The sequence below is a fragment of the Oncorhynchus mykiss genome, chromosome 3 (assembly GCF_057628025.1).
Source record: "Oncorhynchus mykiss isolate SJ-2025 chromosome 3, ASM5762802v1, whole genome shotgun sequence".
In the NCBI taxonomy this organism is placed as follows: Eukaryota; Metazoa; Chordata; class Actinopteri; order Salmoniformes; family Salmonidae; genus Oncorhynchus; species Oncorhynchus mykiss.
This window is the reverse complement of record NC_143024.1, coordinates 76373826-76386982: the sequence shown is the minus strand read 5'-3', so window position 1 is coordinate 76386982 and position 13157 is coordinate 76373826. Positions and strand designations below refer to the sequence as shown.

The 13157-nt window shown below is 49.6% G+C and overlaps 1 protein-coding gene across 2 annotated transcripts in view; it reads left to right on the top strand.

Annotated features, from left to right (window-relative positions):
• The window catches only part of LOC110520379 (ephrin type-A receptor 3), a 64009-nt gene that overhangs the window by 84 nt on the left and 50768 nt on the right, over positions 1–13157 (top strand). For both annotated transcript variants that reach the window (XM_090230719.1, XM_090230720.1), the window contains exons 1-2: positions 1–252; positions 8798–8922. The exon at positions 1–252 is cut by the window's left edge and continues 84 nt beyond it. In XM_090230719.1, coding sequence (XP_090086845.1) covers positions 72–252; positions 8798–8922 — 306 coding nt within the window. In that variant the 5' untranslated portion in view covers positions 1–71. The remainder of the gene's footprint in view (positions 253–8797; positions 8923–13157) is intronic.

Genomic DNA, 13157 nt, shown 5'->3' with positions numbered 1-13157 from the left:
GGGGGTCGTAAGGATGTGACCTTCACAGTGCTGTGTAAGCTCTGCAGGCCTGGTCAGAGGGTGTGTGAGGCATGTCGCAGCAATGTGCGGTTCCTCCCCGTGCTGCGGGCCTGCAGAACACTTCTGTTACCGTGGGAGACCTGCTGGCTCACACCAACTACACTTTCGAGATTGAGGCTCAGAATGGAGTGTCCCAGTTAGCCCCAACCATGAGGCAATATGCTGCGGTGACCATCACTACCAACCAAGCAGGTGAGGCCGGAGATGCACAAATGATGTTCACAGACACACACACAAACACAAGAGCATGCACATCAACGCACACACCTATAGAAACACACACAAACACACACACAGGCACACTACACACATAAACGTACATGCATGCATTCCAACCATCAACTCTGGACATTTACAAGGAGATCCTAGCCAGTATACTTCAGCGTTTTATCACCAGTATCAAATGTCTCCCTCCTCACAAATACACTCTGTATAAAACTTAGTGTTGTTTTTCAGCTCTTACAGACAGTCGTTATAATGGAATGGGTTCACATCAACCCCTCATATAAACATTCTCACGCATGCATGCGCACAGGAACACACACACACACACACACACACACACACACACACACACACACACACACACACACACACACACACACACACACACACACACACACACACACACACACACACACACAGAGGGATGGGTTGTTCACATCGATCTCTCATATAAACATTCTCCACACATCCCAACCCAGAGACAACGGGGAGGGAGGACTTGGCCCAGTGAAAGTCCCTCACAGAGACAAATCAATCTCTCTGCAGCGGATTGTAACAAACCTCAACATTCCAATACCAAACTAGGAATGCATGCATGATGGCTATAGTTCACTACACCCTCCCACTCATTCCCTCACTTCATACATCCCTCTCTGGGGTTTTCTCTCTCTCTCTCTCTCCTTCTCTCTTTCTCTCTGTCTCTGTTTCTGTCTCTCTTCTTCTCACTCCTCAACCATCCATACACATCTCTCTCCCTCTGTTCTCAGTCATACTTGTGTGTTGATGTTAAGGTGCTGACTCCAACCCATTACAATCATTTGTGTCTCTATGACGTTCCTCTCTGATAGTCTTATGTCTTACTCTCTCCTTACCCACTTGGCACAGACGTCAATTCAACGTCTATTCTACGTTTGTTCAACGCAATTTCATTGAAATGACGTGGAAGCAATGTTGATTGGAGCAGTATGTACCCAGTGGGTCTCTCTCTGCTGGGACAATGGGTCCGGTCTCCTGTCTCTTGTTGTAGTGCATCAGTAGATGAAGGTCTCTGTCTACTGGGACATTGGGTCCGGTCTCCTCTCTCTTGTTGTAGTGCATCAGTAGATGAAGGTCTCTGTCTGCTGGGACATTGGGTCCGGTCTCCTCTCTCTTGTTGTAGTGCATCAGTAGATGAAGGTCTCTGTCTGCTGGGACATTGGGTCCGGTCTCCTCTCTCTTGTTGGTAGTGCAGCAGTAGATGAAGGTCTCTGTCTGCTGGGACATTGGGTCCGGTCTCCTCTCTCTTGTTGTAGTGCATCAGTAGATGAAGGTCTCTGTCTGCTGGGACATTGGGTCCGGTCTCCTCTCTCTTGTTGTAGTGCATCAGTAGATGAAGGTCTCTCTCTGCTGGGACATTGGGTCCGGTCTCCTCTCTCTTGTTGTAGTGCATCAGTAGATGAAGGTCTCTGTCTGCTGGGACATTGGGTCCGGTCTCCTCTCTCTTGTTGTAGTGCATCAGTAGATGAAGGTCTCTGTCTGCTGGGACATTGGGTCCGGTCTCCTCTCTCTTGTTGTAGTGCATCAGTAGATGAAGGTCTCTCTCTGCTGGGACATTGGGTCCGGTCTCCTCTCTCTTGTTGTAGTGCATCAGTAGATGAAGGTCTCTGTCTGCTGGGACATTGGGTCCGGTCTCCTCTCTCTTGTTGTAGTGCATCAGTAGATGAAGGTCTCTGTCTGCTGGGACATTGGGTCCGGTCTCCTCTCTCTTGTTGTAGTGCAGCAGTAGATGAAGGTCTCTCTCTGCTGGGACATTGGGTCCGGTCTCCTCTCTCTTGTTGTAGTGCATCAGTAGATGAAGGTCTCTGTCTGCTGGGACATTGGGTCCGGTCTCCTCTCTCTTGTTGTAGTGCATCAGTAGATGAAGGTCTCTCTCTGCTGGGACATTGGGTCCGGTCTCCTCTCTCTTGTTGTAGTGCATCAGTAGATGAAGGTCTCTCTCTGCTGGGACATTGGGTCCGGTCTCCTCTCTCTTGTTGTAGTGCATCAGTAGATGAAGGTCTCTCTCTGCTGGGACATTGGGTCCGGTCTCCTCTCTCTTGTTGTAGTGCAGCAGTAGATGAAGGTCTCTGTCTGTCTGTGTAACACAGTGGGGAGGGATAGCTGGGATGGTTTCAGTTAATACAGTCTATGGTGGAGAGTAATTCTGTCACAGTAATGTGTTCTCAATGCACTGTTGTCTGTAGAGAGCGAGACAGGGGGGGTTATACACCTTTTTGGGGGGGATGGTGTGTACATACCCACACACACGAAAACACACACACACACACACACACACACACACACACACACACACACACACACACACACACACACACACTGAGGTGTACAATGAGGTGCGTGCTGAGTTTCCTGTGTGTTACCCAGCTGTGTTCTATAAAGGATGACGGGCTAGACACGGCCTTTGAAATGACAGCAGAGGGATCAGCAGTAAATGCAGATTTACTGTGTGTGTGTGTGTGTGTGGATTTAGTGCTCTTCACTTGTCTCCAGACGTGTGTATACCTCTCCCAGGGGAGAGGGAGGGTAGAGGTAAAGAAAAGCAACACGTCCACTGATCATGTAAAGATAGCAGGTTTCAACAGAGCTCTCTACCAGTCTGTTTGTGCTCAGAATAGGTGAATCCTTATCATGTTTTAACCTACAGATCTGATAACCTTCCTCTTATCTCTCTGTGCCTGTTAAAGGACATGCTACATTAACAACAGGATGAGGATGGTTCATATGTATCACCAAGCTGTCACCTGAGAGGATAGCGTGATGAGAATAGTGAAATAGTGAGTTTAATGTGTGATTGTCCTTTAGCTGAGATGAGGAGAAGGAAAGGGTGTGTGAAAATGAAACATTCTCCTTTGACCCCCCCCACACACACACACACACACACACACACACACACAAACACACACACGCAAACACACACACGCACACACGCACACACACACACACACACACAAACCATCCTTATTCTGCAGCTGCACGACCCATCAGGCTGAGTTTACAAGGATTAGGGTTGTCAGTGTACAGCTCCCTACACACACATGTGGCTATGTCCGTGGAGAGAGAGAAGCTGTCCTCTTTCAGAGAGAAACACACACACACTACACCAACACACTCCTGTTTAAACCTGCCAAAACTGTTAAAAGCTGGATTAACTGGCCGTCTCGGAAGGGAGGAAAGCATCCGGATATTCTGACAGGGTGTCGTAAGACGAGTCTCAGCCCCTCTTCTACACTCACACACACACACGCACACTCATACTCACACACACACACACACGCACGCACTCACTCGCACACACACACACGCACACTCACACTCACACACAAGCACGCACGCGCACACACACACACACACACACACACACACACACACAACACACACACACACACACACACACACACACACACACACACACACACTGTGAAAGCAGGATGTAGATCTGATGACAATAGGAAATGTAGCGCTGAGAGACTTATCTCCATTACAACTGTTTAGTCTTATCCCTCCACTGAAGTGTGACTGATAAAGGCTGGAGTTTGAGAGAGTCTGACTCTTAATATGGGACTGTATCAATCAAATGTATTTATAAAGCCCTTTTTACATCAGCAGATGTTACAAGGTGCTTGTGCAGAAACCCAAACTAAAACCCCAAACAGCAAGCAATGCAGATGTAGAAGCATGGTGGCCAGGAAAAACTCCATAGAATAGGCAGGAACATGGGAAGAAACCTAGAGAGGAACCAGGCTCTGAGGGTTGGCCAGTCCTCCTCTGGCTGTGCCAGGTGTAGATTATAAGAGTACATGGCCATTAAGGCCAGATTGTTCTGAAAGATATGTTCAAACGTTAATAGATGACCAGCAGGGTTAAACAATAATCACAGTGGTTATAGAGGGTGCAACAGGTCAGCACCTCAGGAGTAAATGTCAGTTGGCTTTTCATAGCCGAGCATTCAGAGGTCGAAAAAACAGGTGCAGTAGAGAGAGAGAGATGAAGAGAGAGGGTCGGAACAGCAGGTCCGGGACAAGGTAGCACGACTGGTAACCAGGTCAGGGTTCCATAGCCACAGGCAGAACAGCAGAAACTGGATCAGCAGCATGACCAGGTGGGACGGGGACAGCCAGGAGTCGTGAGGCCAGGTAATCCTGAGGCATGGCCCTAGGGCTCAGGTTCTCTGGGAGGGTAGAGAGAGGGTGGAAGAATTAGAAGGAGCATGCCTAAGATCACACAAGACACACGATAAGACAGGAGAATTACACCAAATAGGACAGACTGACCCTAGCCCACCAGCGCATAGACTTTTGCTGCATAGATACTGGAGACTGAGACAGGGGGGGTCGGACACTGTGGCCCCATCCAAAGTTACTCCTGGACAGGGCCAACCAGACAGGATATAACCCCACCCACTTTGCCAAAGCAAAGCCCCCACACCACCAAAGGAATATCAACTGACCATTAACTTACTACCCTGAGATTTGGCCGAGTACAGCCCACAAAGATCTCCTCCACCGCACGAGCCCAAGGAGGTGCAAAACTGGACAGGAAGATCAGGTCAGTGACTTAACCCACTCAAGTAGAGTATAGCAAAAAAAAGCCTGGCATGATGTGATGCACCCCTCCAAGGGACTGCATGTGAGAGTGCGAGCAAGCCAGTGACCCGTAATAGGGTCAGAGGCAGAGAATCCCAGTGGAGAGAGGGGAGCCGGCCAGGCAGAGACAGCAAGGGTGGTTTGTCACTCCAGTACATTGGCATTTACCTTCACACCCCTGGGCCAGACTACACTCAATTATAGGACCTACTGAAGAGATGAGTGTTCAGTATAGATAGGGTTGAGACAGAGTCTACGTCTCATGGATCGGCAGGTGATTCCATAAAAATGTAGCTCTATAGGAGAAAGCTCTGCCTCCAGCTGTTTGCTTAGAAATTCTAGGAACAATAAGGAGTCATGCGTCTTGTGAACGAAGCGCACATGTAGGTATGTACAGCAGGACCAAATCAGCAAGATGGGTAGGAGCAAATCAGCCCTAGCCTTAACCAGAAGCTAGCACTAGAGTAATATGATCACAGTAATATGATCACATTTGTGAGTTCTAGTCAAGAGTCTATCAGCCCTATTTAGCATCTCTGTTTTGTCCCAGTTTAAAATAAAAAAATGTGCCACCATCCACTTCCTTATGTCTGAAACACAGGCTTCCAGGGTAGACAATTTTGGGGCTTCACCATGTTTCATCGAAATGTACAGCTGTGTGGTCTGCAAAGCAGTGAAAGTTGACATTGTCTTTCCAAACGACATCACTAAGAGGTAGCATATATAGTGAAAACCATGGTGGTCCTAGAACGGAACCTTAAGTAACACCTAAACTTATCATTGATTTGTCAGAAGACAAACCATCCACAGAGACTAACTGATATCTTTACGACAGATAAGATCTAAACCAGGCAACAACTTTTCCGCTTAGACCAATTATTTCCAATCACTCCAAAAGAATGTGGTGATATATGGTGTCGAAAGCGACACTAAGGTCTAGGAGCGCAAGGACACAGAGCCTTGGTCTGACGCCATTAAAAGGTAATTTACCACCTTCACGAGTGCAGTCTTAGTGCTATGATGGTACTATGATGGGGACTGTAGTCACATCCTCTCGTCTCTGCAGTGAGCTATTGGGGAAGAATTGGGGGCCAGAGAGAAAGAAGGAGAAATGTATCTTGAGGCCAGGAAGCCCTCCAGGAGAGAGAGAGAGAGAGAGAGAGAGAGAGAGAGAGAGAGAGAGAGAGAGAGAGAGAGAGAGAGAGAGAGAGAGGAGAGAGAGAGAGAGAGAGAGAGAGAGAGAGAGAGAGAGAGAGAGAGAGAGAGAGAGAGAGAGAGAGAGAGAGAGAGAGAGAGAGAGAGAGAGAGAGAGAGAAAGATACCCAGCATCAAACCAGTGTCCTGCTCAGACACAATAAATCATTACACCCATAAACCACAGAACCAATAAAACAACATCTATACCCCTATCAGAAACTGGGAATGAGAGAAAGAGGGAATGAGAGAAAGGGAGAGGGAACAAGGGAGGAGAGTGAAAACAGACTGGCTCCAAATAGATTCATTAACAGAGAGAAAATAACTTCCAGAGGAAAAAAGTGCCAGCCGTTCTAAAGTTGTATCATCAGAATCAAGAGAGGCTTGAACATTTTCAAAGACAAACTTGTTGTTTCCTGCGGTCTAATGAACTTAAAGCTCATTGCGGCCTGGCCTCTCAGCTGCAGCTAGCAATTACACAACTGTAGAAGTGGAAAAAAGAAAGGTAGAGAGGAATGGAGGGAGAGAAGGAGCGAGTCCTGAGTTGAATTACAGTGCTAGATTGAGACCATGTGAGGTCCCAAGGCGAGGCGACATGAGAGTGAGGGATGGTGGGAGGGTTATACACTGGGGCAGGGAAGGAGGGATGGTAGGAGGGTTATACACTGGGGCAGGGAAGGAGGGATGGTGGGAGGGTTATACACTGGGGCAGGGAAGGAGGGATGGTAGGAAGGTAATACACTGGGGCAGGGAAGGAGGGATGGTGGGAGGGTTATACACTGGGGCAGGGAAGGAGGGATGGTAGGAGGGTTATACACTGGGGCAGGGAAGGAGGGATGGTGGGAGGGTTATACACTGGGGCAGGGAAGGAGGGATGGTAGGAGGGTTATACACTGGGGCAGGGAAGGAGGGATGGTGGGAGGGTAATACACTGGGGCAGGGAAGGAGGGATGGTGGGAGGGTAATACACTGGGGCAGGGAAGGAGGGATGGTAGGAGGGTTATACACTGGGGCAGGGAAGGAGGGATGTAGGAGGGTAATACACTGGGGCAGGGAAGGAGGGATGGTGGGAGGGTAATACACTGGGGGCAGGGAAGGAGGGATGGTGGGAGGGTAATACACTGGGGCAGGGAAGGAGGGATGGTGGGAGGGTAATGTACTGGGGCAGGGAAGGAGGGATGGTGGGAGGGTAATACACTGGGGCAGGGAAGGAGGGATGGTGGGAGGGTAATACACTGGGGCAGGGAAGGAGGGATGGTGGGAGGGTAATACACTGGGGGCAGGGAAGGAGGGATGGTGGGAGGGTAATACACTGGGGCAGGGAAGGAGGGATGTTGGGAGGGTTATACACTGGGGCAGGGAAGGAGGGATGGTGGGAGGGTAATACACTGGGGCAGGGAAGGAGGGATGGTGGGAGGGTAATACACTGGGGCAGGGAAGGAGGGATGGTGGGAGGGTAATACACTGGGGCAGGGAAGGAGGGATGGTGGGAGGGTAATACACTGGGGCAGGGAAGGAGGGATGGTGGGAGGGTAATACACGGGGGCAGGGAAGGAGGGATGGTGGGAGGGTAATACACGGGGGCAGGGAAGGAGGGATGTAGGAGGGTAATACACTGGGGCAGGGAAGGAGGGATGGTGGGAGGGTAATACACTGGGGCAGGGAAGGAGGGATGGTGGGAGGGTAATACACTGGGGCAGGGAAGGAGGGATGGTGGGAGGGTAATACACTGGGGCAGGGAAGGAGGGATGGTAGGAGGGTAATACACTGGGGCAGGGAAGCAGGGATGGTGGGAGGGTAATACACTGGGGCAGGGAAGGAGGGATGGTAGGAGGGTAATACACTGGGGCAGGGAAGGAGGGATGGTAGGAGGGTAATACACTGGGGCAGGGAAGGAGGGATGGTGGGAGGGTAATACACTGGGGCAGGGAAGCAGGGATGGTGGGAGGGTAATACACTGGGGCAGGGAAGGAGGGATGGTAGGAGGGTAATACACTGGGGCAGGGAAGCAGGGATGGTAGGAAGGTAATACACTGGGGCAGGGAAGGAGGGATGGTAGGAAGGTAATACACTGGGGCAGGGAAGGAGGGATGGTGGGAGGGTAATACACTGGGGCAGGGAAGGAGGGATGGTAGGAGGGTAATACACTGGGGCAGGGAAGGAGGGATGGTAGGAGGGTAATACACTGGGGCAGGGAAGGAGGGATGGTAGGAGGGTAATACACTGGGGCAGGGAAGGAGGGATGGTAGGAGGGTAATACACTGGGGCAGGGAAGCAGGGATGGTAGGAAGGTAATACACTGGGGCAGGGAAGGAGGGATGGTAGGAGGGTAATACACTGGGGCAGGGAAGGAGGAAGGAGGTGTATATTTCCTGGGGTATATTCTAATGTTTCCCTATACGTTGGGGATGATATCATGGTCCCTGCTAGTTCTGGGGTTGATCGCTGAGACTCTGGCCTGTAGTATAGATGCTGTCTCTATGTGTATGCTCTCCCACCTGGTTTGTATGGACCCTCCTCTGATGAACTATCTAACTAACTAACTCAATTCGACCAACAGGAACCCCTTTAATATGAACTGTTAACAGGATACAGACTGCTGACTGAACATGCTGCATTAACTTCCTGTGACCTGCTAGTAGATGTTGTGCAAAATGGTCAATAATCTCTCCCCCTCCCTCTCTGCCTCTCTCCAGCCCCTTCTCCAGTGACTGTGATCAGGAAGGATCGCACGTCCCGTAACAGCATCTCTCTGTCCTGGCTGGAACCAGAGAGACCCAATGGCATCATACTGGACTACGAGGTCAAATACTACGAGAAGGTTGGTTCACAAACACCATACATGCTTTAGTACTGTTCTCTGCTGTCCCCTTTGGGGACTAACTCCATGCACTGAAGGAAGAGAAGAGACACCATTTGGGCTTGTTCTACCTCTTGCCCCCCCATTCCAGACTCTTGTGGTTGTCCTCTGTTCTAATGTCTCACTGGTCCAGTCTTCTGGCTTCTCTCTGGAAGCTGGGCCATGGGTTGGGCAAGAGAATCAGACACTGGCAGTGGATCAGAGAGAGAGGGAGGGGGAGGGAGAAGCGGAGAGAGAGGGAGGGGGAGGGAGAAGTAGAGAGAGAGGGAGGGGGAGGGAGAAGCGGAGAGAGAGGGAGGGGGAGGGAGAAGCAGAGAGAGAGGGAGGGGGAGGGAGAAGCAGAGAGAGAGGGAGGGGGAGGGAGAAGCAGAGAGAGAGGGAGGGGGAGGGAGATGCAGAGAGAGAGGGAGGGGGAGGGAGGGAGAAGCAGAGAGAGAGAGAGGGGGAGGGAGAAGCAGAGAGAGAGGGGGGGGAGGGAGAAGCAGAGAGAGAGGGAGGGGGAAGGAGAAGCAGAGAGAGAGGGGGAGGGAGAAGACGAGAGAGAGGGAGGGGGAGGGAGAAGCAGAGAGAGAGGGAGGGGGCGGGAGATGCAGAGAGAGAGGGAGGGGGAGGGAGAAGCAGAGAGAGAGGGAGGGGGAGGGAGAAGCAGAGAGAGAGGGAGGGGGAGGGAGAAGCAGAGAGAGAGGGAGGGGGAGGGAGAAGCAGAGAGAGAGGGAGGGGGAGGGAGAAGCAGAGAGAGAGGGAGGGGAGGGAGAAGCAGAGAGAGAGGGAGGGGGAGGGAGAAGCAGAGAGAGAGGGAAGGGGAGGGAGAAGCAGAGAGAGAGGGAGGGGGAGGGAGAAGCAGAGAGAGAGGGAGGGGGAGGGAGAAGCAGAGAGAGAGGGAGGGGGAGGGAGAAGCAGAGAGAGAGGGACTGGGGAGAGTGAGATAGAGAAAAGAGTTATCAGGGGTTCTGAGGGAGAGAGAGAGTCTTATTGCCATCTCTTATGGCAACCGGGACAATATTCTCCCACAGAAAAAACATTCCACAGTCTAGTGGGTAAATGTCTGGGCAGGGCGACCACACACACACAGATGGGGCATACACACACCCTCACTCTCTTTATGTATCTGACTCACACTGACACGCCAACCAGCCTTCTCTCTTCCTCCTCCCGTCCTCTCCTGTCCAGTCTTAATGGAGTGTAGTTTTATTGCTGACAGTAAATGTGTCTGCAGGGTCTCTGTGAGGAAATTAGCGTGGAACGAATGGCTGGTTTTCAATGGAGCTATGGGTGACTTTTGATAGTGAAATTAGCCTTTATCTCTGTCTCTGTCTCTGTCTCTCTCTCTGTCTGTCTGTCTGTCTGTCTGTCTGTCTGTCTGTCTGTCTGTCTGTCTGTCTGTCTCTCTCTCTCTCTCTCTCTCTCTCTCTCTCTCTCTCTCTCTCTCTCTCTCTGCCTCTCTGTCTCTGTCTCTGTCCGTCTCTGTCTATGTCTGTCTGTGTGTCTGTCTGTCTGTGATCAGTCATCCTCAGATCTCAGTCCCTGGTGGCCCCTAATCCCTTTATTAGCAGGCCAAACACTTCCCTCTCTCTGGGGAAAACACAGTTCTAGGATCAGATCACCTTATCCCGTATCCTAACCTCAACCATCAGAAGGACAAACACTAAACTGATCTGAGGTCTGGACCTATAGGCTCTGTTTCCTTCCACTTTCCGGTGTGGCCTCTCTCAGCTCTCTCAGCTTGGTACATGTATAGCTGAGCTGTCGCACTAGATTCACTCCGCCATCACCATCTGAAGGGCCACTAGCTTTTGCAGGCATGACTGGAGCCTCCTAACCCCTAGGATAATGGGCTCGTCCAAGAGGAACAGCCAGGACTGGGACACCCAAAGAGACACAGGGGACAGGCAGGGAAGCTGGAGCCATACCCAGTCACGGGGCCTCTTGATCAGGCCTGACCGAGGGTGACTGAGGGCCTCTATACTCAGCAGTGGTCTGATCACAAGACTCCCAGGGACCACAGGCAGAGTGATTTCACTCAGTGGCTAAACAGCGACACAAACACAGGCCTGCCTAAAGAAGCATAAAGAGGCCTGAAGGGGCCCAGGCTGTGAGAGAGGAGTCTATTCCTGGCAGTCCATCCGGCTGTTGATTGTTTACAAACTTTGTTTTGAGGTGTGTGACACACACACAGGCCCAGTCAGCTCGGTAGAGTAGCTATGCTGCTTCATTTAACCTAGATATAGACTTCTATTGTATTACCTACAGGGTTAGGGAGGTAGTGTCACGCCCTGACCATAGATTGCTGTGTATGTTTCTATTTTTAGTTTGGTCAGGGTGTGATGTGGCTGGGTATTCTATGTTGTAGGTCTAGGTTTCCTTTTCTATGTGTTTGGCCTGGTATGGTTGTCTATCGTTGTCTCTGACTGAGAGCCATACTTAGGTAGCCTGTTTTCCCATTTTGAGTTGTGGGTGATTGTTTTCCGTTACAGTGTTTTCACCATACGGGACTGTTTCGGTTTTCCTTTATTCTTTTGTTTGTTTCTATTCAGTGTTCAGTTTATTACATTTACAACTTGAACACTTACCACGCTGCGTTTTGGTCTACTCCTTCTCCCACCAACGGCCGTGACAGGTTGGCCTGATGGCGTGTATAACAGGAATAAATGATCAAGTGGATATGAAAGGCTAACTGACTAAGCTAAGTGGTGGTAGAGTGAACTTTACCAATCAACCATGTCTGGGAAACTGGGATTTCCAATCCGTACTGCTTACCAAACACACACAAACTCTCTCAGTTTCTCCCACTCCAACTCCCACTTTCCATCTCTCCCTCTCTCCCTGCTCCAGACACACTCTTTAGGCTTCCTCGCTAAACAGCTAAATGACTCTAAGCCTTAGATAAGGCCTTTTAGTGCACTTTATGAAAATAACGTTTGTAGGAACACACTTTAGCATTTATTTTTCTGTTTTATTTCATCTGGAAAAGAGAGAGAAACTTTCAAATCCACTTTAATCTGACTGTTTATTTATGCTGGGGTTGAGATGGAAAGGAATGCTACTCTTTACATGAGTTAAATTCAACCTCCTACACTCTCTCTCTCACACACACACACACACACACACACACACACACACACACACACACACACACACACACACACACACACACACACACACACACACACACACACACACACACACACACACACACACACACACACACACAGTATTTACAGGCCTTGTCCTGGGCTCAACACTATAAGGCTGTAATTCCAGACTGCACCATTTAGATAATCAGAGCGGAACGTGACGGACATATTACATTTCAACAACAGCACACACAGAGAGTGTGAGCAATTGCACAGCTTGTCACACACAGAAGGCAGCTTAGAGACACACCCACTCTCCCACTTCTGAGAGCCTGGGCACACCTGTTTGTTATTTTCAAGGGATCACATGATGTGGAAGGTGACAAGCTGGGAAAGATGTATGACTGATAGAGACTGGTATTATACAGGGCACAAGGAAAGTATCATACAGGCACTCCTGAGGAGGGAAGAACAAGGGATTGGATTCTACTCTCAGACAGAAACAAGTTATTTTAAAGGACTTCTTGCACCATACATCCCTGATGCACCCTATTAGTGTGTGTTCACGTATGTGTGTTTTACAGTGTGTGTTCACGTATGTGTGTTTTACAGTGTGTGTTCACGTATGTGTGTTTTTACAGTGTGTGTTCACGTATGTGTGTTTTACAGTGTGTGTTCACGTATGTGTGTTTTTACAGTGTGTGTTCACATATGTGTGTTTTACAGTGTGTGTTCACGTATGTGTGTTTTTACAGTGTGTGTTCACGTATGTGTGTTTTTACAGTGTGTGTTCACGTATGTGTGTTTTACAGTGTGTGTTCACGTATGTGTGTTTTTACAGTGTGTGTTCACGTATGTGTGTTTTACAGTGTGTGTTCACGTATGTGTGTTTTTACAGTGTGTGTTCACGTATGTGTGTTTTACAGTGTGTGTTCACGTATGTGTGTTTTTACAGTGTGTGTTCACGTATGTGTGTTTTACAGTGTGTGTTCACGTATGTGTGTTTTTACAGTGTGTGTTCACGTATGTGTGTTTTTACAGTGTGTGTTCACGTATGTGTGTTTTACAGTGTGTGTTCACGTATGTGTGTTTTTACAGTGTGTGTTCACGTATGTGTGTTTT